The sequence below is a fragment of the Meriones unguiculatus genome, chromosome 2 (genome assembly GCF_030254825.1).
Source record: "Meriones unguiculatus strain TT.TT164.6M chromosome 2, Bangor_MerUng_6.1, whole genome shotgun sequence".
Lineage (NCBI taxonomy): Eukaryota > Metazoa > Chordata > Mammalia > Rodentia > Muridae > Meriones > Meriones unguiculatus.
The window spans coordinates 126,596,943-126,622,479 of NC_083350.1; the positions used below are offsets into that span (position 1 = coordinate 126,596,943).

At 38.8% G+C, this 25,537-nt stretch overlaps 1 protein-coding gene across 1 annotated transcript in view; it reads right to left on the bottom strand.

Moving 5' to 3' along the window:
• Nucleotides 1-25,537, bottom strand: part of Rap1b (RAP1B, member of RAS oncogene family) — a 32,983-nt gene that overhangs the window by 1,666 nt on the left and 5,780 nt on the right. Inside the window, exons 2-7 of the mRNA XM_060378103.1 lie at nucleotides 9,319-9,400; nucleotides 7,580-7,648; nucleotides 6,171-6,227; nucleotides 4,416-4,556; nucleotides 2,393-2,536; nucleotides 1,398-1,514 (exon numbers count right to left, since the gene is read on the bottom strand). Of these exons, the coding sequence (XP_060234086.1) occupies nucleotides 1,428-1,514; nucleotides 2,393-2,536; nucleotides 4,416-4,556; nucleotides 6,171-6,227; nucleotides 7,580-7,648; nucleotides 9,319-9,375 (555 nt within the window). The 5' untranslated portion in view covers nucleotides 9,376-9,400 and the 3' untranslated portion in view covers nucleotides 1,398-1,427. The remainder of the gene's footprint in view (nucleotides 1-1,397; nucleotides 1,515-2,392; nucleotides 2,537-4,415; nucleotides 4,557-6,170; nucleotides 6,228-7,579; nucleotides 7,649-9,318; nucleotides 9,401-25,537) is intronic.

A 25,537-nucleotide genomic window follows, 5' to 3' on the forward strand; every position in this document is an offset into this window, starting at 1 on the left:
CTTCTTTTTTTTGTTTTGTTTTCCTTTTTTTGTTTTCTTGACAGGGTTTTTCTATGTAGCCTTGACTGACTGTCCTGGACTCAATTTGTAGATCACGCTGGCATTTAACTCAAAGAGATCCACCTGTGTCTGTTCGCCAAGTGCTGAGATTACAGGTGTATGCCACAGTACCCAGCTAGAAATCCTGTTTTGAAGAACAAAAACTAAAACAACCCCCAAAACAACAACAGCAACAACAAAAAGCAAAAGCAATCGGAGGTTAGAGAGACAGCTTAGACTCCATTCCTAGCACCCGCATGGCTGCTTAAAATTGCCTGTAAGTCCAATTCCAGTGGATCCAACACCCTTTTCTTGTCTCCCTGGACACCAGGCACACATGTAGTACTCATACATACATGTAAGCAAAATACGTATGTACAAAAATCCAGAAATAAATCAATCTTAAAAAAGAGTAATTTAAGGTCAGGCCAATCTTCCTAGAACTAGGGTTAACAAATAGCACTATTAACAAAATAAAAAAAAAATTTTTTTTTCCCTTTGAGACAGGGTTTCTCTGTGTAGTCCTGACTGTCTTGGAACTCACTGTGTAGACCAAGGTGGCCTCAAACTCAAAAGAGATCCGCCTTTCTCTGCCTCCCATGCACTGAGATTGAAGGCATGTTCCACCCCTCAACCCCATGACTGTTTTTATAATCTATAAAACTGAATGCTTTATCTATCCTTCTGTGCTGTTGGTCCTTCTTTCTGCTGAGCACCATTCCCCACGCATTGCTGACTTGTACTTGCTCCTCCTTGTATCTGACACCTGAATGCTTCAGATTCTGACAGACTTTAAGTTCTTAGTTAACAGAGCAGTCTGGTGCCCTGTTCGGAACCTGTTAACAACTACAGCGGTAAGCATGGCTAGACAACCTGTTGCGATTCTGGCTCTGCCGGTCACTAAGTGCAGGGCTTGGAACTGTTCACAGTCCTAGCTTTAAGTACAGACAGAGTGCCTGAGGATATGAGGACACTAATAGTTCTTGCCTCAAAGGCTTGCTTTAAGTGTCCTCCCTCCCTCCTCCTGACTGGGTACAGGAATTATGAGTCTAAATTGCTAGACCACGCACATTTTAAAACTGTTTTTGTCTTCTATTCTGTCTCAATTATCTAAGTATGACTGAGAGGAGAAAGCTGGCTCTGTTCGGCAGCTTCAGGGTCCCACCAGGATAAAAGCACAGGATGAACAAACATGTAAAGTATTCGTGTATGTAAAGTTCCTTACTTCTGATAACAAGTAAATGAAATATAGGATTACCACACTAAATCTTCATATATATTTTGAAGGATTAACATCATTTACTTGCCTTTATGGCAGTATTTGGAATGGAGTTAGCAGTCAGATAAATGTAACATACCTGGCTCAGAGCTACAATGCATTCAGTACATTAAAGCAGCTGACATGATGACTTTTTGCGGGCCTTCCCAGGCACTGGAGTTTTTCTGTTAATTTGCCGCACTAGGTCATAGAAGATCTGCAAATACATTTACTATCATTATTATTATTTTTTTTTAAGAGAAAAACCAAAACCCAAAAATCAAAGAGTGAAGCAAAACCAAAAAAATATTCTTGGAAATTCCTGCAGAATCCCCAAATACAAATATTCTTTTGAAGAATGAATATGAAGCCAGTGTTCTTACAAGTACCAATTTTTCTTTCTTTTTTTTTTTTTTTTTTAAAGAAAATTAAACCCGTTCTCCTTAAAGTAAGTACTGAGTTTAAAGAGCAGCAGAATTTTACTTAATTGAGTTGGATATCCGACAGAAGAAAAGGCCCTTTATTGTCTCAGATCTTTCTGTGTGCCTTCATTCTACATGGCTTTACCTCCTTCAAGAACTATGTGTATCTTTCTGAGTTTTAACTTTTTACATAAACCCCCTCAAATACTCGATAAAATTAATGGATCCCTGCACCAGCCTTCTGATGCCTTTTAACAGTAACAGCCTTTCCCTTTAACAGTAATTTTACTGTATAAGCATTACAAAGAAACTGAAATACTGTTACTTATTTACATGCATATATTGGCAAGATTTTTTTTTTTTGGACTACAAGAGCACATTTAACTTAAAGTTCTATTGCAATACTTTCCCATTAATTAACTATTCTTTAAAAACTTAGTATTTTTATATGTGTATATCACAAGTTTATGTGCAGGATGTGCACACAGGGACCTGCAAATGTCAGAAGGGGGCACTAGATTTCCTGGAACAAGAGTTATGAGTCGCAATGTGGTTCTCCTGATAGTAAATAGTAAATAAGCTCTTCAACGCTGGACTATTGCTCCAGCCCTCTTCTCTAACTTAAAATGCTATACTTAGTATACAAAGCTATTCTAAGTACATGTGAACATACCTCATTAACATTTATTTTTGATTTTGCAGAGGATTCTAAGAATGCACAGTTGTTCCACTGTCGTGCTAGGTTTTGACCTTGTTCCTTTCCTACCACTCTTTCATCTTCCAAGTCACACTTGTTACCAACCAGAATCATTGGAACCTGCAAAGACATTCATGAGGGTAGAAACAGACAATGAATAGCAGGCTATAAGCTGTTTATAAGAAGAGGGAAAAACTATGCCATAATGGACCTAATCACAGCAATCAAAACAACCTTTTTAAAAGGAAGTACAAAAGGCGTCACCATGAAAAGACAGTGTATTTCAACACTTCAAAATGGTCAAGGGTGTGAATCAACTTCACGTTTTTTTGGTTTCTGACACACATTTAATAAATTGCACAACACAAAAAGGAGAAATTAAGAAGGCCCCTAAAGCCAAAACTTCAGCTTCTCACGGTCTTAGCTGTGACCTCTCACTTTCCATATGCTACAATGAAATAAATCAACTGAGTAAAAGTCAACATATTTATTAATGGCATCTCATGTCTGTATATATCTGATGTTTGTAATTTTAAAAGAGCAGTATAGGGAAAAGTAATGCTTATTATACCAAACCACTCATGGCCACTTAAAAAAAAAATCAGTTTTCTAAAGCACTTTTTGAAGAAGAAGAAGGAAAAAAAAAAAACAAAAAACAAGAATTTAGGCTTTTAAAAGATCTTTAAAAAAAATTATAAATACTTCATAATGCAAGTGATAGAAAAACAGAACCTCCCAGATTCTCAGTTACAGAACTATAGAAAATGAAGGCATCTACCATAGAGGCTCTTAGCTTTCATAGTATTACCTTCAGTTAAACTTTATAACTGGTTCCTTTCTATTTTTTTTTTTTTTTTTAAATAAGAGTCTCACTCTATAGCCCTAGCTGGCTTGGAACTTGCTACTTGGATGGAACTGGCTTTGAACTAAAGAGATCTCTTGCCTCTGCTTCTCAAGTGCTAGCATTAAGGGCACATCCATACACCCAGCACCACAATGCTTATGAAACTGTGGTGTCCACATCTGCAGTGACATCACCTAGACACTTGGCAGAAATGTAAATTCTTAGGTCAGACTCCAGCTCTAGCGAGTCAGAAGTTCTGTGGGTTAGGCCCAGCAATTCCTGTGATTCTGATACAAGATCAAACTTAAGAACCAGTGCCACAGGTAATGAGGAATTACAGCCACTTTCTGAAATCTCCTATAGACTTAAACTCCATTAGGCTTCACTCTGCAGGGACATGTAAGGCTAATGTTTAAAATCTAACATACTGGTTGTTTTCTTTTAAAATTACATTCCTTCTCCAAATAGACATAATGTCATAGATAAATGTGGCTAGTTCTTATTTTAAAAGGTTTGAGCCTATAAACCCAGCACTTGGGAGAGGAATGTAAGAGGCTTGCTCCAAGTTCAGGGCCAGCATGGGTTATAGGAAGAGCCTGTTAAATCTACCATAAACGAGGCCACACACAGCTTGTTCTACTAACATTTTTTTCCCACATCCTGCTGCCTCCCCACGAAAAAATGTATGGTCTAAAAACAGAAAAGGCAAAGCTAAGAGGTGGTAATTCTAGTATTGGGAGATAAGGCAGGACATCTTTGGCTTGAGCAAGAAACATTAGACTTTCTTAAAAACCAACCAACCAACCAACCAACCGACAAAACTAGGAAGTTGTAAATTTTTATTTTCACTAGATAAAAATCTCTCTTTTTATGATTAAAAAAAAAAAAAAAAAAAAAAAAGCAAGGCAGGTTGGTGGCAAACACTTTTAATCCCAGCACTTGGGAGGCAGAGGCAGGCGCGTCTCTGAGTTTGAGGCCAGCCTGGTCTACAGAGCAAGTTCCAGGGTAGCCAGTGCTACACAGAGAACCCCTGTCTGGAAAAAACAAAAACAAAACAAACAAAAAAATTAAGTTGAGTGAATATTTAAATTTTAAAACTGAGTATTAAGTAGGATACTGGAGTAAACATAGGTCTTTATTATAAAGTTTGCTTACATCATCAGTGTCTTTAACCCGAAGAATTTGTTCTCGCAGATCTTGTAAATCGTTAAATGTGGACTGTGCTGTGATGGAGTAAACCAAAGCAAAGCCTTGTCCATTCTTCATGTACAAATCTCTCATTGCTGTAAATTGTTCCTGTAATAATAGAAAGAGTAAAAAACAAGGAAGTTTTCTGATAGCAAATTAGACAATTTTCAAAACCTACACTTAACAGCTTAATGAAGAATATTGCAGTATTATGTAAAACTTAAAATTACAGCAACATACTGTTTGAAAAACTGCATTAAAAGAAAGTTAAAATTTAAAATTACACTACAGATATATATACAACAAATGTTCAACTGGAACACAAACATAGTGTCTCTAAAAGCAACTTTTAACCTATCATGGAGTGCTGAGCATTGTAGTTTTATCCCAGAGGTACAGCAGGTCATAAAGTCATCCTTCTGTGAGGCTGTCTGTACACAAAACCTAACACTTTTCTTCACTTCTCCATAGGGTGTAAGTGTCTGTGGGGAGGAACAGTGTCTGGCATCTTTGTTCAAACATTGCTGACATCTACTGCATTCCCAGAATCTTTCCCTTACTTTTGGATACCTATAAACCTAATTGGTTGTTAAAGTCTCGATGACTGACTAGTCCCAAAGGCTTCATGTGCCAAAACCTAACCCTCATTCTGAGATATCCAGAGGGCAGAAACTTAATTCCATGAACATCAGAGGCTCTGAGGCCTTTGGGAAGCAATTAGGTTTAAGTTGTTAGGTGAAACCAGCTTTGTTTAAGTTGTTAGGTGAAACCAGCTTCTTGCAGGACGGGGCGAGACCCAGACATGTGTGTCTCTGTTTCTTGCCACTTGCTCAGTAGTGCTTTGTGGTTCTGTCTGGAACAAAGCCATCACAAGATTCAGTTCCTAGACCTTGCACCTCCAGAATAAACCTTCATTTATAATAAAGTTAGTTGGCCATAGGTACTTCATTACAGTAACAGAATTGATAGTTACTTAAAAGTACTTTTAAGGAAAGCTACTCAGTAGCAGGGAATCATATGAAAGAAGGAGGAGTTTGTATGAAGTGGAAAAGATAGGAACTCCACAAGGACCAAATATATCTGGGCACAGGGGTCTTTTCTGAGACTGACACTCCACCAAGGACCATGTATGGATATAACCTAGAACCTCTGCTCGGATGAAGCCCGTGGTAGCTCAGTAACCAATTGGTTTCCCATAGTAAGGGGAACAGGGACTATTTCTGACAGGAACTCAATGACTGGCTCTTTGACCTCCCCACCCCCCAAGGGAGGAGCAGTCCTGCTAGGCCACAGAGGAGGGCTTTGCAGCCAGCCCTGAAGATACCTGATAAACCAGGATCAGATGAAAGGGGAGGAGGTCCTCCCCAATCCGTGGACTTGGAAAGGGGCAGGGAGGAGAGGAGGGAGGGAGGGTTTGGGAGGAAATGAGGGGGCAGGATACAGCTGGGATACAGAGTTAATAAAATGCAACTAATAATAATAATAATAATGATAATAAAAAAAACTGCAGACAAAAAAAAGCATAATCCAAGCATTGTCAAAATTTTCTGAAAACTATACTTTCTAGATGGACTAGTACAACTACAGACCATGAACTTTTCCATTCTAGCATTTAAAAACATTTCTTTATAACTGATAGACTGCATTGAGAAAGTGCAACATTTAAAAACTAAAACTAAATACTATACACTGCATATCCTTTCATAATTTTATTTTACATACCGTTCCTGCAGTATCCAAGATTTCAAGCATACACTGCTGTGCATCTACTTCAACTTGCTGAAGAAAAAAATTAAAATATTCTTTTATTTTTTTTTTTTTTGTATGTAAAACTACCTTAAAATATCCATAACAGTTAAGAGCAGAACAGATAGAAATTATGGCAACTTTACAGAGCAACATCAAACAATACTTAAAAACTAGTTAAATCATTTAGGTGGTTTTAATAAGAATGGCCCCATAGGTTAATGGTTTATGAACTCTTGGTTCCCACTTCGTGTTGCTGTTTGGGCAGGTCTAGGAATGGTGGAAGTACAACACTGAGGACCAGCTTTGAAGTTTCAAAGCGACGTGCCTCCCAGCTTGCTCTCTCTGCTTCTACTGTTTATGCTGCTACGACTGCCACCTGCTGTCAAGATGGGCTCTAGCTCTCTGGAACTGTGAGCCCAAAAAAACTCTTCCTTCTCTAAGTTGCCTTTTACAGCAACAAAAAGTAACTAATGCAGTCACCAAGCTTCAAAGCCCCCCAAATTCCAGTCAGGTGCAAACTCCATGTCCTGATAAGTCACTAAGATTCAGTCACAATGTGACTCACTCAATTCTAATTTTGGAATAGAAATGCCTTCAAAATAGAAAGGTTGAAAAGCAACGCTTCCAACAATGTCAGCATGATTTGCCTGTCAGTTTTCCTGTAATTCTTTGGGTATACCTTTGTTTCCCTAGACCCTGTATTTTCTCATCACATTGGAACATAGTTTCTGATGGCAAGGAAGCACTGTCATAATTATGAGACAATTATGAGCATATCCCCGTTACTCCTTTGAACACTTCCTAGGAATGAAATTTACTTAGAATTAGACCCAGAAGGAAAGAGTACTACCCAGGTGGGGTGCAGCAAGAAGTTCTCAGTTTTGTGGTAGGCAAATGGAAAAATGGAAATGCAGTATCTTCATGATTGGAGGGCCAGATGCTTCAGAAAGGCAGAGGGACAACCCTCACACTATTAAGTTGAAGATGTGTGCATACTGTTTATCACGTGCTGTGCTAGTAAACAGCAGGACTCACTTTTCTGCTGTGGCACTCTCAAGCAGGTATTAATGCGGATGGGAAGCCTGCTGCAGACTGTCTCTAGAAGAGCAGGAGAGCTGGATGGCATCACCTTTCAGGGAGTGACACCTGGGAATATGGGGCTGCCACCCAAAGTGACAGAATTACAATCCTGGGGTCAGAGTGTGTACAAATGCTTATGAATCTCTGAAAGTAGTGGACCGCAATGCCAAAAAATAGCATCTGAATTTCCCAACTAACAAACATCTCTTCATCTTACTTTTATAAAACATTTGATAACTGCAAACTAAAAATAAGCCTCTACATTTGTATTAAAAACAAAAGGCTTTAAAAAAGTAACATACCTTTCTATAAGAATCTTCTATCGTAGGATCATATTTTTCAACAAAAATTCCTTGAACAAACTGTACAGTCTGGAAAAAAATTAACACAATATTACATTCCTAAAGAGAAAGAACAAATCTGAATCTGTAAATTTTATTTATTTTTTTGAGACAAGGTCTCACGATGTATCTCTGGACAGTTGGGAACTCAGTGTGTAGATCAGACTGGCCTTGAGCTTGCAGTGACTCTCTGCCTCTCCCACCCAGGTGCTGGATTACAGGCTTGCACCACTATGCCCCGTTTACATCCATAGTTTTAAACTCCAGTTAATTATTTGTTATGTGTGGGTTCCATAACTCAGCTTGAACTACTTATGGATCAAAAGCGTTTGGGGATGAGAACAAGCCAGACTGTGTGTACACTGAGCACACAGAGATTCTGTCACTGACTGTACAGCATAGCAACTATTCACCATGGTATGCAACAGCCACTAAAACAACATTTATGTAGCGCTGGCCATTTCCCCGTTACTGTACAAACGAACGAAAAGTAAATGTATTATTACACTTCTCAGTTTGATCTAAGTGTGGTCAGATGCTACGTGGTCATCGTTTTCTGCTTTGCTTTTTGAGACAGGGTTTCTCTGTGTAGCCCTGTCTGTCCTAGAACTTGCTCTATAGACCAGGCTGGCCCTGAACGAACACAGTGCTGCCTGCCTCTGCCTCCCTAACTAACTGCTGGAACTAAAGGCATGTGTCACCGCACACATTATTAGGTGGCCATTTTAAATGATCAAGTAAGACGGTTCATCTTATTAGAGAGAAAGAGGAAGTCAATCTATGTTTGTTTTGAAACACCAGTAATATGTAGCCCAGGCTGGCCTTTAATTCTGGCTCTTGCTTCAGCCTCAAGTGCTGGGATTACAGACATGCTCCAAAATTCTCATCTTGATCTATGTTCTTTTGGTTCTTTGCTAAATTCTGAACCACTTAAAGTGATTCTCTCTATGTCTTCTCCACCCCCTAACCCTCGTCTTATCAAATTGTTTTTGATTTCTAAAACTAATCCTTGTTAGTGAAAATGTGCCCATTAAATAATACAAAAAAGTAAAAAAATTGAAAAAAGTCTAATTGTACACACCTATTTACAGAGTAAAAACTTCTGCATGGCACTAAAACGCAGAAAAACACGTATGCATGGACGGTTACTCCCTGAAAAGCCTAAACTATGTTCTTACATAACCCATCCAGATTTAATTCTAAACTATATTCTCATGCAACTCAAACACTACCCATCCAGATACAACTAGTAACTGTCTAAAGTTACAAGAAAAATCTTACATCGTTTGTAAAGTTATAGAATTTCACCTTAATCAGATCAAGACAAATAACCAAAAGCATGTTTTAAGAGGGCTAGGCATGATGAACACACACCTACTATCCCAGCACAAGTAAGGACGGTCACAGGTTCAAGGCCAGCCTAGTCTACCTGGTAAAAATTGTGTCAGGAAACAAAAAATATAAACAACAAAAGCTGAGCTGTAGTTCATCTAGTGGAGCGCTCTGCCACCTGCATGAATGGGGTGTGGTCTTATAAAGCTACAACCTCAGTACTCCTGGGGTTATGTAAAAGGAGGAGAATTAGGAATTCAAAGTCAAGATTTTCCTTGGCTAGTAAATATGCAAACAAACCAAAAACTATCTCAATAGGAAGAGAACATCTTTGAGTGAAAAGCTTATATTGATCAAGAATGACTTACCAGAGCTGACTTCCCAACACCTCCTGAGCCAAGAACGACTAACTTATATTCACGCATGATGCAAACTTGTTACAGTTAGTACCTGTTAAAGAAGAAAAAAATGATCTTAAGTCTTGGTATTTACATGCTTTTTATAAGACAGCCAGATCAACAGATTTACCTAAAATTATTACCAGCCTAGATTACCACGAGAGCACTGTGCAAGTTTACCACAGAACTGAAGTTAAAGGTAAGTGTGATGGCTCAGTTTGGTACTTGCTGTACACACCTGGCAACCCTGAGTTTGATTCTCAGAATCCACGTTAACAGGAAGGTAACAACTCCACAAAGTTGCCCTCTGATGTTCATACATGTCACTCATGGCACACACACACAAAATGCAAAGAATTACAGACAATATTTTCAGCTCTGTCTTAATGAGGCAGAAGGCATGGGGAATAGTGTATCAACTTGTTTGAGCAACGCACACACTCTTCTCGACCCTCACCAGCACACAGCAGACATACAAACCCCTCTCCTAACAACCCTGGGCATCCTAGACCCGACTCACATCCAACTACATGCACACTCCACTACAAACAATGGAGTAAGTTTCTAAATCTCCCCAGCAACTCAAGAAGCTGTTTCATGAACAGTTTTTTCTTTCAATTATATTTCTAGATATATCAGGAATGGGAATGAGGGCAGACCTGGCCTGAACTAGTTTTGGTGAACTTTTAAAACCAATTCCTATAATACCACCTTATGTGTACCCATAACTGGGTATTGCATATGATTAAAAAAAAAAAACCCAAAAAACCAGATGTATCACGGGAAAGAACATGGGCAGTGAGAAAAGGCTGTCAAGCAAAACAGAGAAATCACTCACAGTATTCCCCTTTGAATCAAACTCCTCCTCCAAACCCCATAAAGCAAGCCTCTGAGTGCTCCTAACTCAGAGTCCACTCATATCTTTGGTAGCACATCTGACCTGGTTCTACTACTTTGCTACTTTATAGTCTGTGTTTACTTCCTCAGTTCACTGTTGAAGACCCAAGCATCTGGACACACCAATCAACACTAATTTCTGTTAGAATATCCAAAGAAGGGGGGAGGGGGAGCGACAGGTTTGCGAAAAAACATTACTAAGGGCATTCTACCATTTTACAAGATAACATGACATATCTATTCCTCCTTTCTCAAAACATCTTAAGACAAAAATAGGAAGCAAACATCCCAAGCCACCTACAACTATAAACCATAAACTTGTTGAGAACAGGGATATACTCAGTGAACAAAATAGAAAAATCCCTGTTCTCACTGGGACAATGTTCTAAAGAATAGGGAAGGATAAGGACTGAAAACATACCAGCCAGGTATGACAGTGCACCCCTACAATCTCACAACTCAGAAAACCCAAGCTTGAAGGCTCATCTGAGCTACAACACAAGATTCCATCTCAAAGCAAAAAGGCTACGATCCAAAGTCATCACAGCCTCATTTGTGTACTGTCTTGGTTTCCTTCATGCCACAGCAGCAGAGCTAAGTAAACAGAGGTAAGCATTTACTATTTTGTCAATCACAGAGACAGGTGAATGTTAACTGTAAATAAGCCTGCAGAAGGGGCACTTCATAGCAAATATCTGAAAGCCAATCAATCAACAACTGTTTCCCTGAGTCGCAGTGCTTTTTTAGCCCACACTAACTCACTCCTGCCTTTAAAGCTTGCCAAGCTTGAAGTTAAATCACAAAATCAGCGTTTGCTCTGCCCTGGGGAGGCAGTTTTTTAATATGGTCAGTTTTTGTCTAAGTAACCAATAATTGAGTGTTTATATTTCCTGCCCTCTCTCTCATGCAGAAGACCATTGCACAAGCTCCTCAGGTCCATCTTCTTTTAGTTTGCAGCAGCACTGCTGGTGGTTTCCACCTGACCCCCTGAACTCTCCCTGCTTAATTGCTACCTTAGGATTGTAAACAAGGAGGACTTGAGGAAGTGACTGGCTTCTTGATTCTCACTGTGAGTTGTATCATTTGGTAAACATTGTCATTGGCTTGATTCTTTAGCTACTGACTTTAACTTCTGTTCATTCATCTACTTGTGAAATATTTTGAATCACACATTTGCTTTGGCCTGGACTGTCTTGCTACTAGAGAACGGAGGGAGACAGAGGCTCCATAAACTTCAGTACTGTTCAAGCTGGACCACTGAGGAGTGAAGAATAGTAAAATTCAGGCCAACATGAGGAGGTTAAGCTCAAATTTCACCTGGGTCACAATCTATTAACTCCCCGCCCTGTTTGGTTTTTAGTGGTAGGGTCTCATTCCAGCCCAGGATGGTCTTAAACACGTGGTGCTTCTCAGCTTCCTCAGTGATGGCAGGGATTAGAGGTGTACGCTACCATGCCTGGCTAAAGGACAATATTTATTATTTTAAAGTTTAAGCATTCAAAACATTTTAATTTATAGGAATATATCTAGTGAAACATGTAGTTCTTAAGAATTAGGTAAGTTTTGCTATATGACAAGATCCATGTAAAAAGCATTGATTTATTATGAGGTTCTTTTTCTTGACTGTAGTAATATTTTCATTTGTCATGAATTTACTATCAAAGCTACATTTCCTCCTGCTCAGAAATGTGCTGCACACTTTAGGGACTCTGTTGGGATATGTTTTAGAACTCTATAGCTATACTTAATTACCCTTCATATAAGAAAGCAGTTAAGAGCACCAAGATAGGGTGCTGAGAACTGCAATCTAGCAAGAAATCTTCCTTAGGTATACATTGGTCACAATTCAAAACTGTAAACACAAAAGACCTTGCAATGTATGCTGAACTCATGATCCTACTGCCTCAGCTGAATGTGAAGCATGAGTAACCACACTTCAGTTATTTATTCAACAGTGCTTGTTGGGATAAGTTACGTTTATCCATATTACTGTGTCTATCAATAATCTGTTCATTCTCTTTTTACTTAAAAGTAAGTCTATGGGCAGGGTGTGGAGGTACACATCTTTTATCACAGCACTCGGGAGGGAAGCAGGAGAATCTCTTTGAGTTTGAGGCCAGACAGAGAGTTGCAGGACAACTATGACTACACCATCCTACCCTATTACAAAAAAGTAGTATGCCCATAGGGCTGGAGGGATGGTCTTTGTGGGTATCTGCACTCATAAGTACACATCCACACACCAACATCCACACAATTAAAATAAAATGTCTTTAATAAAAGAGAGGTTAGAAAGATGGCTCAGTGGTTGAGAACATTTGCTGCTCTTTCAGAAGACCTTAGCAGGTAGCTTACAACTACCTATAATTCCATTTCCAGGGGATGTGACCCCTCTTTTGGCCTATTAAGCACATGCATACATTTAGGTGAGTAGGCACGTGCATACATGCACATGTGTGCGTGCGCACACATGCACACACACACACAATTTTTATAAAAAAGAATGCTGTAGTTTGATTCAGGATAGAAAATAGACAAAATGAATCTAAAACTATATTGCAAAGTAAATAGTTTCATCTAAAAAAAAAAAAAAGACTGACCCATGTTTAATGAACATAAAGCAATCTTGTATTTTAAGATGAAACCAAACAACCCCAGTGATATTTTTTTGGTACTTCCTTAATCAAGTGAGGCCAGTGAATAAAGTCATTTGGCTGGCTGAAAGCCCAAATTTAGCATGCACATACACTCTTCCTTTGTAGCTCAGGATGGTAAAAAAAAAAAAAAATACAATGGCTATATGTGTAATTTACTGAGGGAAGTCACTTATTTCTATTCTAGTGCCTTAATTTGTGAAACATGGACTATAGACCAATTTCACAGGCATGAAAGATTTTAAGAACATCATTCCTGATAAAGGCCTTTACCAACAGTCATTACCAACATTAACCAGAGGAAATGTGGTTAACATTTAGGTGTTTAGTGCTTGGTCTAAAATTGTTTAATGAATAAAAGGTTAGCTAAAGGCTGGGGGTAGAGTTCAGACATACCATGCTTTCCTGGCATTCACCACCCAGCACTGCAAAATCCCAAAACACTCTGTGTTGCAGTATACCACTAAATCTACTCTAAAGGCTGGGACAGAAACACAGTAAGCATGAAGCCTGTCTGGCTTACAGAGCTAGATCCTGTTTCAAAACGCCTATCTCAGCTGGGCCACTTGGGCTACACAGCAGAGTTTCAGGCCAGCCACACAGCAAGCATGTCTCAAAACAGAAACAAACAAACAAACAAAAAAACCCAATCCCCACCTAAGCAAAACAAAACAAAAATTCCTAAGAATGCATTTCCAACAAAGAGATAAAGTACTTAAGCTCTGAAACACCCACCAATTATATTATTAACCTATACAGTAGATAAACTCCCATTTAAGTTCACATCAAGTATTAACACATATCATGAATCCCAACTGAAGATAAATCATACAAATATTGGTGCTAAATACAAAGGTTTCCTTCCCATTAGGAATTAGTCTAGTTGGAAATGAAATACCCTAGAACAGACACAGTGTTAAAACCAACACTATGTGTTCTACATGATATAGGCACCCTTAGATTCAAACTTACTCTTTAAATCTTAATAAATGCACCACGTGGGTCAGGGTAAGAACTAAGTCTAAAAAAACAAAAACAAAAACCCACAAAGCAGCAATTAAAAATATCATTTATTTATTTATTTATTTATGTAAACACGTGCATGTCTATATGTAAGGAGGTCAGAGTATGTGAGATCCCCTGGGATCAGCCAAGCTGTAAGGTTCCTGGTGTGGAGGCTGGGAACTCGGCCTCTGCAAGGACAATATGTTTCTCTCTCCAGCCCTGAAAAACATTTTAAAGGCCTGACATTTTTCCAGTAAAATACTATCTCAAAGAGTCTACACTAGCTATAGACAAACTTTTCCACCCTCAGAATGTTAGTAACAAGCAGTTTTCTTATCCTCAGTTTTCTTTCTCCCTCAACTGGAATTCTGCAGTCTTAAATTACAAAGGGCTATGTAAAACCCCTTAACTACTAGTTCCTGAAGTCAAGTGACACAACTTCTCCCACTAAACTTCTGGGAAGTGAGATGCCTGCTTCTTCTTTCCGCCTCCAACTCCAAAAGTAGCATCCTAATAGTTACAGATGATTACCAAGTTCTCTCCTCACGTCCAGAAAACGTTGACTAATTCAACCAATGTCAGGACATAGTCCTAATCCTAACCTGCTGGGCACAGTAACAGAATTCAGAACTGGGCAGATTTTAAAATTATCTTTCAAGAAAAGAGAGAGGCCCAAATTCCTGTCAAAAATAAAACTCTTAGCGGTTTACACATGAAATCTCAGCTCTGGCAAGGCTGAGGCAGGAGGACTTCTGAGTTTGAGGCTGGGCTGCAGTGTGAGACAGGCTCACAAAACATATCAAATAGAAGAAACCAATATGAAGCTATTTACAGCACTCGTTCTATCCTGACCATATTTAATACCTCAAATAGGAAAAAAGTCTCTCCTGCTATTTTTAGGGGTTAGTATTAACAGTTCCAGTAAATAAAGCTTATTCTTATCAATCCTGGCAAATCTTTCACTGAAATACTTAAATAACAAAACCTGACCTGCAACTTCATCATGCTTTCAAATTTTATTACAATTGTCACCTTTCAGTTCCGTACTTGATCGTAAGAGAATAAAATATATTAGAGTATAGCAATCATCAGCAATCTGATAAATACAAAAGGACCAGTTTCTTAATAGATTTATCAGCTGACTGACTAGACAAATTAGTGAACAAACAAACAAACAAAAAAACAAAACAACCCCCCACTAGACTCAGCTGTAAATTCTCTAGGAAAATAAACTCACTCAAAGACATGCTATTTGTGGAGTGAAATGTAGAAACCAAAATACAGACATTAATTTACTATCTGTCATATATATTTGAGAATGACATGAAAGGTTTTAGTTAACTGTATGATAAACTGAAAAAATGCTGCAGTTAAGATTCAATTGTCTGGACTAGGCATGACCTTTGTAGAGTTATTTCTTATCTGAAAATAGGAATAACACAATCTCCTCTGAGTTTTAAGATTCAAATGAAATACCTTGCACTGCATAAAATATTAAGTGAATGAGCAATGCAGTAAGTAAGTAGTTGGTAAATATTAATCTGCTGGTTTTAGAGATCTTGTCTGTCTAGCTGTTCAGTGTTTGGAACGTCAAACACCTAAGGGACTCTAAGCGCTGGGGAGGCAGCTTACAGGTAAAGCACTCAGCAGTTAGGTGTGGCTCCCGAGTTTGAGTCCCAGAACCCATGTTAAGGCTGGGACTGCAGCTACCATCTGTAACCTCAGGGTCAGATGGAAGGCAGACAGGGTCTCCAAAGGCTTGAAGGTCTGCTAGCCTTGCACAGGCAGTGACAAACAAAAAAAGGGACCTCATCTCAAACAAGATAGAAGGTGAGGACTGACATGTAACATTGCTCTCTGACCTCCATGTTAATGTGTGCTACATTCATGCCTGCACATGCACACATAAGTACCCACAACACACATGGATTTTAAAAATATACTATTTTAGCTATGACAGATGTAGTGGCATGCTTGTAATTCCATTACTCAGGAGGTTGAGAAAGGAGGATCTTGGGTTTAAGGCCAGTATGAACTGGACTATATATCTCAATAAAAACACAAAGCATACAATTATAAATAAAACAGTCTATCAGGAGGTAATCATCACTGATTTTTTTGTTTTCCCATTATTAAGTCTAATCCATTCTATCTCAATATCTTCCATTTCTTCACTGCATTATCTTGCAAAGACTTCTCATTTTCCACAAAGTGAAATTGTGAAAGAGGAAGATGAAATAAATAAGTCTGTTATACACTTGAATGTCCATGATCACTGGAAGGTATTAATGGTTTGTGTAAGACAAAGACTCACATATCCCAAGCTGCCCTGGAGCACTCTGTCCTCCTGCCTCAGTCTCTCAAGTTCTGGGATGACAAGCATGCATATTTTTATTTTTTGTTCCTTTCTTTTTTCTCTTTCTTTTTATATTGATTTTGTTCTCTTCCTTTCTTATACGGCCTCATGCCTAGCCCAGCATTGAATCCTGATCCTCTTTATCGTCTCAACCACTCTGGAGTTTTGAGACTACAGGTGTAATTAGTATATGTAACTATCAATTCTACTTCTGGCAATGCCATTAGGTATAAGAACAGTTATGTTATACTTGGTCTTTTTTTGTTTGTTAAGATTTATTATTTTATGTATATAAGTGTTTGCTTGCATGAGTGTATGTATATCACATGGGTTCCTGGTGCCCTTGGAACAGGAGGTACAGATAATTGTGAAATTTCATGTGGGTGCTGGGAACTGAACCCAGTCTTTTCCAAGAGCTACAAATGCTCTTCCACTGACCTCTTTCCCAACTTTGCCTTATCTGCTAATGCAATCTGTAAAGATTTTAGTAGCTAATTTAGTCTAAGTTATATATCTGCCATTATGGAGAGAAATTAACTTTGGCATTATATGATTTATAAAACGGAAAACACATACAAAAGCCAAATCTAAGGAACAAGTAGGGACAGATTCTCCTATGCACTCATTTATAGTCTCTACATGACTGTGGTTAAGCTGCTGTGATAAGAAAAAAAGGGGAACTTTTAGGCTGCCTCACATTTTATTAAAGTACCACCTGACAGGCTATATAGTTACTAATTAAAAATTATGAGTAGCAACACCTTCTACTAAAACCACCAGAACATGCCATGTGTAAACCAATCACTAAGTAGGACAGTAAACTCATTAAGTGTACTTCATCTAAACATTAAAGAACCCAAAATACTATATTAGAAATTCACAAGCCAGAGTACCTTAGTGGCCCCACAATCAACAACCACTTACTGGGTATTATAATTCCTTGGAAAGGGCAGTAACAATGACATATTCCTAATTATAAAGGGAAACAGAGCATACTTGCTCTCAAGAAGCTTTGCAGGAAAAAACAAGAAACATAGAAAACAGGCTAGGGATATGGCTCAGTGCTTGATTATCACCTAGCATTAGAGTATGGGTTCAAATTGTAGTGCCACCAAAGGGGTGAGGGACATATACTATGAGAAACACAATGATGAAAGTTCAGATGGATTTATAGAGACAGTAGCATCAAGAAAACTACAGTGTTTCAATCAGAAATGAATAGACCAGGACCAAGAAGACAGCAAAGGTGTCAAAGAAAGCATAGCATGGAATTACAACTCCTCAAAGTACAGCCACCACGGGACACACAGGAAAAGGAAACAAACAGCATCAAGTACTGACTCAGTAAGCAACATACTAGACAACCTGAAGGGTAAGCCATAGTAGCAGTAGCAAGTAGCAGGCAACATAATGACATTATCTAGATTACTATGCATTTTTATTAAGAGTAATATGCAGCCTACTTTTAAAACACATGAGCCTTGGTTTGCAACAAAAACTCATTTTATAATGATGAAATTCAAAATAAAGGGGCCAGAAATAATATACCACAAACAGCATAAATACCACATAGGAGAAAATGACCTGAGGAAGAAAACTGGTATTTCAACTTTATTCAATAGCATTACTTGGATATTAAGTGCCTATTGTGTGCAATGAGCATACATACCAGAAACACGCATTTGGGCTATTTTCCTAACAAGACACTAATGGCTAACTGATGCCACAGCATCCAATGGCCAAAGCACACTGAGATTGCCATTAGTTATACAGCTACAGAACACAGCACCTAACATGTCTGCCCAAGATCTCACATGCAGTTGTAGACACTTCCCTACCTCACCTTAAGAACTACTTTTAGGCTAGTTGTGGCAGTGCACGATTTTTAATCTCAGCACTCAGGAGGCAGAGGCAGGAGGATCTTTTTATCCAGGCAGTCAGGGCTACACAGTGAGACCCAGTCCCTAAAACAAAACAAACAAAAGAATGAGTATTGGATAAAATTTCTTTCAGGCTGTATGTGAGGTGCATAAACTGGCTTGAAAATGCACTCAAACAAAGTTAAGACTTAATTAAACATCTTGTGGCCCAGGATCTATGAGTTACATTCACTGCTAAGTTCAACTCCCAGCACCAACATGGTGGCTCACAACCATCTATAATGAGATCTGGTACCCTCTTCAGACAGAACTTTGTATACATAATAAATAAATCTCAAACCAAAACCAAACAACAACAAAAACCTTAATACAAAGCCTGGAACAGAGAAGGTACTTAGGGATTGAACCTAGGCCCTGGTGGGTATATGTTAGGCAAGTACTTTGCCACTAAACTGAATCTCCAGTAGCTGCTGGCTGTGTTTGGAAAACAGCCAAGCCCATTCAGTATGTATCATCTATGGTTTTCACCAGGCTAAAATGGCAGAGCTGAATGACCCTGATAAGGATGGTATGTCAACAAAGCCGAAATTATTACCCTCCCTTTCTAGAGGCTGGCCAAACATATGCCCTATAGGAAAGGGATGAGGGGAGATTCTGCATATTACTTTAGTGGTGACAAATTGGCCCTGAGCTCAAATATCAATGCAAGACATTAGCTACCTGTCTACATGTACTAAGTGCAGTAACGAGAGCAAGTGTGAGAGCGATTCTGACTCAAGGGACTCAAAAGGGAAAGACTATATATAGTTCTTACTTAGCAATGGCTACTGTGGTTTAGGCAGAGGAACAACAGGTTTGAAACTTCTGCAAAGAAAAACAGACAATATGAACTATCTTTCTGCTTTGCAAAGATTTTCTCAACAGAAAAAGATGATACTACTTCCTCAGATCTCCATCCATCGATTCTTCAGTAATTTAAATAACCACTCATATTTAAACTTACATAAGTCATGGGTTGTAACGTTAAATCCCCAAAGGAATAGTTTGCTTTGGGTGGGGGGAGAAGACAACCCATTATAGTCCTTGGTGCCCATAATTTAATGCTATCACTAAAAGTGCACATTTGCTAAACAGACTGCAGAAGTAACTACTCATCAACTACAAAGACATCCCTGGGATACTGGTGAAAAAAATGTGCACTTACATATTTTGAACAAGTACTGATTCAGTTTGGAGACACTAAGGTAAAGGTATAAGATATCAGAAATCAGGCTATCAATACTAATAGACTTATAAGAGTAGGAATTTTTTTTTAACAAATCACACCCATTTCTGTGAATGGATAAACACCAGATATTCTTTAATATTAACACCTAGTTTTTACAATATAACTGCCTCACACAAAAATGGGTGAACTTTAAAAAATATCATCTACAGTCTGTTTCAATATATATATTTCAGAAATACATATACAACCAGTGTCTTCCATAAGAAAAGGAACAAATGGCTACAAAAATATTTCATTTCCCATTACCATATAACTAGGACCACATGACATGCCTAATGACTGTCCCAAAATGCACTAAGAAGCCATGAGAGTTCCTTGATTTTAGGTTGTGGACTTATATATGTATCACACATTCTAAAAGAAATTTCAAGACCAAGATATTCTTAATGGAAATTCCCTAGTAAATATGCCAGAAGTGCAAAAGAGAAAACTAACCATGAAACAAAAAGCAATGGAAGGAAGCAAAGTACTTCCTATAATTTTCTATTAATGTAATATTTCAATCTAATCAGTAGCTTAACACTAGCCACTTACTGTCCACATTTAACAGTTCTTTTACATTTCTCAGTTTATACAAAGATGCATTTAATATTTAGTAAAGGCCACTTAGAAAAATAAAGGGGTGCCACAAAAGTTTCCCTTCCACTGTCAGACACAATACCTGCTTACTTATCTGCATAATTACTAGGTTAACAAATGCCAAGTTGGGGATGGAGAGCTAGCTCAGTGGATAAGAGCTCTTGCTGTACTTGCAGAAGACTAGGTTCATCTCCAGCACCCAAAATGGGGGGGGGGCTTACAGCCGTCTCTAACACCTTTCCCATATTCTCTCTTCTGGCCTCTGCCTGAGGGCACCAGATATGAGGGCACAGGGCACTGTGCTCATACACACAGGCAGGCAAACACACATAAAATAAAAAACAGAGAAATCTTTTAAAAGATTTTGAAGAAATCTTTGAAACATTCACATCCTGCTAAATCTATTTAAATCAAATCACATGGATACATGTTATCATTTTTTTAAAACATCAGCATATATAGCAAGTTTAAAGGCAATGTTATAGTCTGTTACAATCAGCAGAACACATTGGAACAACAGAACAGTGGGCAGACACTTCCTGCTAACAAGCCTGAGTTTTAAACTCGTGTGTGTGTGTGTGTGTGTGTGTGTGTGTGTGTGTGTGTGTGTTTTAATTCTTGTTACTATACAAGGCGGCTCCATCAGGGATTTGAAAATACAATCTTTTTTTTTTAATTTACATATTTTATGGTCATGAGTGTTTGCCTCCATAAAGTATTGCACCACCTGCATGCCTGGTACCCAAGGGTGTAAGAAAAGGTTAACAGATGCCCTGGAATTAGGTATAAATAGCTGTGAGCCACCATGTGGGTACTAGGAGTTGAACCAGGGTCCTCTAAAAGAGCAACAAGTGCTCTTAACTGCCAAGTCATTTCTCCAGCCCTATATTAAAAAAATAAAAAAGATTTTTTTTTTTTTACTACATTTCCTTTGTGCATACATATGTGCACACTGAAGAGCATATACAGCAAAGTTTGCATGTGGAGGTCAGAGGGCAACTTCAGGGAATGGGTTCTCTTCTTCCAGCACATGGGTCCTTCCTGGAGACTGTCTTTCCAGCTCTCCATTGCAGATTTTTAAACATATATTGTTAGTATTATTTTACAGTATTCTTATTCTAATCTTCCACTGAATTCTTCTAACTAAATGCATTTTATAAACCTTAGGAACCTTACTGACATGATTTCTAAGGGAAACAAATGACATGATGTGGTAGTTTTTAAGACTTAAAAACTGTTTAAGATAATAGCTTTCAATTTTAAATTTTTGAAAAATGCAACTGATACCAATATACACAGGTTAGCCTTACTTATTTCCAGAAAGTTAAATGGACTCTAGTTAACTATGGTATCAGAGGTTCTTCTATATTAGGAACCTTAAGACTCTCTGACAGCAGCAGTGCCTTGTATCCTATGACAGCTTCAAATATTCCTTGGGAGTCCTGGGAAGACGGTTAGCCAAAAAACTGTGGTGTAATCACGGAGACCCGAATTTGATCTCCAGCACTCATAACAAAGCATGCGTGTGCCTGAAATCGCAGTACTGGAGGGGAGAGAGACAGGAGCATCCCTGTGGCTTTCTGGCCAGTCAGTTTAGTAGAATGGGTGAATTCTAGCTTCAGTGAAACCTCTTCCTGAAAAAATTAAGATAGAGAGAGAGGACTGAGGAAGGTGACTTCCAGGCAGTCTAGTAGATGATTTTTAAGTTTCTTGAAAGTAACATTTTCATATCCCAATGTCTTTTTCAAAGAAGACATAATTAACAATGACTTTCTAATCCACCTCAAAACTAATTCTAAATTTCTCAACAATCTCAAGAATATTCAGTGGCAAATCTGCTGTTATAAATTACTTACACTTTACCTGAACACTAATGTGAATCTATTTGTGTTTTATTCACCCCATTTAGTGTGACTACTCCTGTTTCACACGGACAGTACTCATCACCCTTACTTCCAACAAGGGTTACAGATAAAGGGTTACTAGACCCCTGCAATCCACCTCACAAACATCTATCTGAGGAGAGCAGCTCATTTTGTTATTGTCTGCGTGTGGAAGTCAGAGACAACTTTCGGGAGTCAGACTGTCTTGCTGGACCCTTCAGTTCACAAACACCTACCAGTATAAAGCCTGTTATTCTTGAGTCTTTTCTGTACTGTTGCTTGCTATGGCTCACTATTCTACTAATCTGAAACTTACCCACCAATGATACTGTGCACAAATTCTACTTAATTTTTTCCATCTTCTCTAACTGTAACAGCTAAGAGCTGTCAATTCTGGCTCCAAAACCACTTGTATTACTAACCGGGTATTTATTTACATTTTCACAATTAATCTTCTATCTTTGCTAAAACCTTTTGTGTAAAAGTATTTAATTCAAGCCTAACATGAAAAAACCAAGTAGTTCTCAGTAACACCTAGCCAGATGTACCAGTTCTCAAGAGACACGCCCTAAATAAAAATAAGGTATCCAAGTTGGGTGTGGTAGTATACATTCTGAGGAGTCCAAGGACGCTCTGCATTTAAGGCCAGCCTGGTCTACACAGTGAACTCCCAGCCAACAAAGGCTATACAAAGTGAGAACCCCATCTCAGAAAAAACCCAAAATATCATAATTGGACACAATCAGATATAATACATTCAAATACAAGTACAAGTAGTGCTTATGATGGTCATCAATAAAGACAACCATTCAATGCTTTATATTTTTCAATTAAAAGTTTTAAAATGGAGGACTTGGGGGCTGGACAGATGGCTCAGCAGTTAAGAGCACTGGCTGCTCTTCCAGAGGTTCTCAGCTCAATTCCCAGCAACCACATCGTGGCTCCTAACCATCTAAGGACCCAAGTTTTAACACCCACATCAGGTGGCTCACAACTTCCTGTAATTCCAGCTCCTTGGGCACCTGCACTCATGCAGTTCATACACATACACCCAGGCACATACATAAAAAACTAAAATATTAAAACAAAAATTGGCTATGATTGACATAAAAAGTGTATCATAAAACTCTGAGAGCCCCCAAAGAGGCCTCAGCTATTCAAGTCAAACTGTTTCCACAGGCAGATAAGCTCCTCACAAAGAGTCAACAAGGTTCATAGACATTGTCGAAGACAGAACTGAAACCAAAGATAATACCACTAAACTACAATTGATCAAGGATTATACATGGCAGGAAAACTACCTAAGGCTGAAGGGCAGCCTGGGCTACACAGTATGTTCTAAAGCAGTCTGAGCTATGGAATAAAGGCCTTATCTCCAGCCAAAACTGTAACAATAAAAACAAACAGAAGACTGTAAGAAAGCAAAGGCTAGCAACTACTTAGAACACCTAGCACTTCTGTAATTCAGCTCAGGGGGCTCAGAGGCAGGACAAGACCAGATCAGTCACCAGGCAGATCAGTCTGGGCTTTGGCTACACTGTAGATTAGTTTTAAGAAACAAAACCAGTTAAGTATATAATTTCTCTGATTCACCCTATACTCCAAGGAGTCAGCTAAAGCAAAATGGACAATGAAATGGACGTCTAATGTGAGCACCTGGGTATTTAATGTACAGCAGGTTCTGTTGGGGAGTAAAAGCAATGTCAATTCCACCGTGAGTGAGTGACAAGGCTTCAATACTAGACTTTTTAGGTAGCAGAGAATGCCAAGTTACTCCTCAGTGGACAATCAAGCACCAAGTATTTTCCACCACTCCGCTGAACCACAGCAGACAAGAATGGTGGGAGCAGGCCTGTTCTTTCAAACCAGCACCCTCTTCATCCTCCCATTTTTTCCACTTCTTGCTCTTCTGCACCTCTGGCCACTAAACCACAGAAAGTAGGCCCTGGTAACACACGCCTGTAACCTCAGCACTCAGGAGGCTGAGGCAGGACTGCCACAGATTCAAGGTCAGGAAAGCTCTAACTCAGCACCTCAAAACAAAACCTACTAGCAAAATGCCAGCCATAGTGTACACACCTGTTGATCCCATCAGGAATCTCAGGCAGGAGGATTTTCAGTTTGAGGACAGCCTCTGCTACATAGGTTCCAAAACCTCAAAAGCAAACAAGGCAAACACCACACGGACATGTGCACACATACCGCAAACATAAACCAACACAAAGCCCAACAACAAGCTAGTAAAGCCCATGGTTCAAGTGATAGAGCTCCCGGAAGAAAAAAGGCTCAAGTGTATAAAAGCTGGCCAAAATGGAAGAAATTTCACTTTTTTAAGTTGTACCCAAGACTGCGAAAACAGTACTTAGTAGCAACCTGCGATGAATTTACATGTTCCAGCCATAAAATATGATCTCAGTATGTTCCCTAATTCAGAACCATTAGAATAGCTTGGCAGCTAATTACCTAATTCAAGAAGCACCAAAGTGTCTCTTTCGCTTTCCTCCCTGGATGGGATTAGCTCCTGCAGGCAGAAATTCTTTAGTCCTTAATCCCTGAAGAGGGCCCTGCATATCTACTCCTTTTCTAAATCAACACCCAATCCTGTTCTCTCGTGGTAGCTCCTTTAAAGAGTGCAGTTCAATGGCCTCCTCAGGCCATACAAACCTCTGCCTTTTACTAACGGCTTCAGCGGAAAGGAGTGAGGTCTGGATTTTCAGCTGACTGATTTTTAATTTTTAATTATGTATACATGTGTATGTAGGTATGTACATGTGAGTGCTTGTGCCCCCAAAAAGAGGCCAAATCATCAGATCCTTAAAGCTGGAGTTACATACAGCTGCTATAAACTGAACCCAGGTCCTCTGCAAGAACAATACCAGATCCTAACAGCTGACCACCTTTAACTATATTTAAATTGTGTGGGTGTATGAGCGTGTATGTGCGTGCAATGGTGTGCATGGGAAGGTCAGAGAACAATTTGTGGGAATCAGTTCTCTCTTTCCACCACATAGTTTCTAAGCATCCTACTCAGACATAGTGGAAGGTGCCTTTAGCCTGCTGGACCATCTTGCTGGCCCCTTTTAACTTTTTTTTTTTTTTCAGGTCTTGATTTGGCAAGGCTTGTCACGTGAAAAAAAATATAAGATAACACTTTCTAAAAAAAAAGTATTGTAGAATAGGCCAATCTGTTCCTTTGTAGTTTAAAAGGCCCAGGAGTTTGAGGCTAAAAGCAAAAGACAAACAAGCTAAACCAAAAATAAGCTTAAAGAAGTAATTATCTAAATTTACGTGAACAAAGACGTAAAGGACTGCCCAAAGAAGACTGCACAGGAACTCACCTAAGCCAATTACGTGTCAGGAGCCCCAGGACTCACAATTTATTACAATACCCTATGCTGGCCATTTCACACAAATCTTCAAGTAATGGCTCTTCTCATTATGAACTTCTTTCAAATGTTCCTTAGCTTCACAGAAAGATGGTCCTCTCAAAGCAAAGGCTATCAAGTATCAAGGGCCCAGTGCTGAGAAAAGATTTTCAAAATCCCAATTTTTTTTGCAAAGAGCTATTTACAATCATCCATAGATAGTTATTACTTTCTTAAGACAACAAGCAGGCTTGCCATTTTCAACAGTATGTCGAGGTTGGA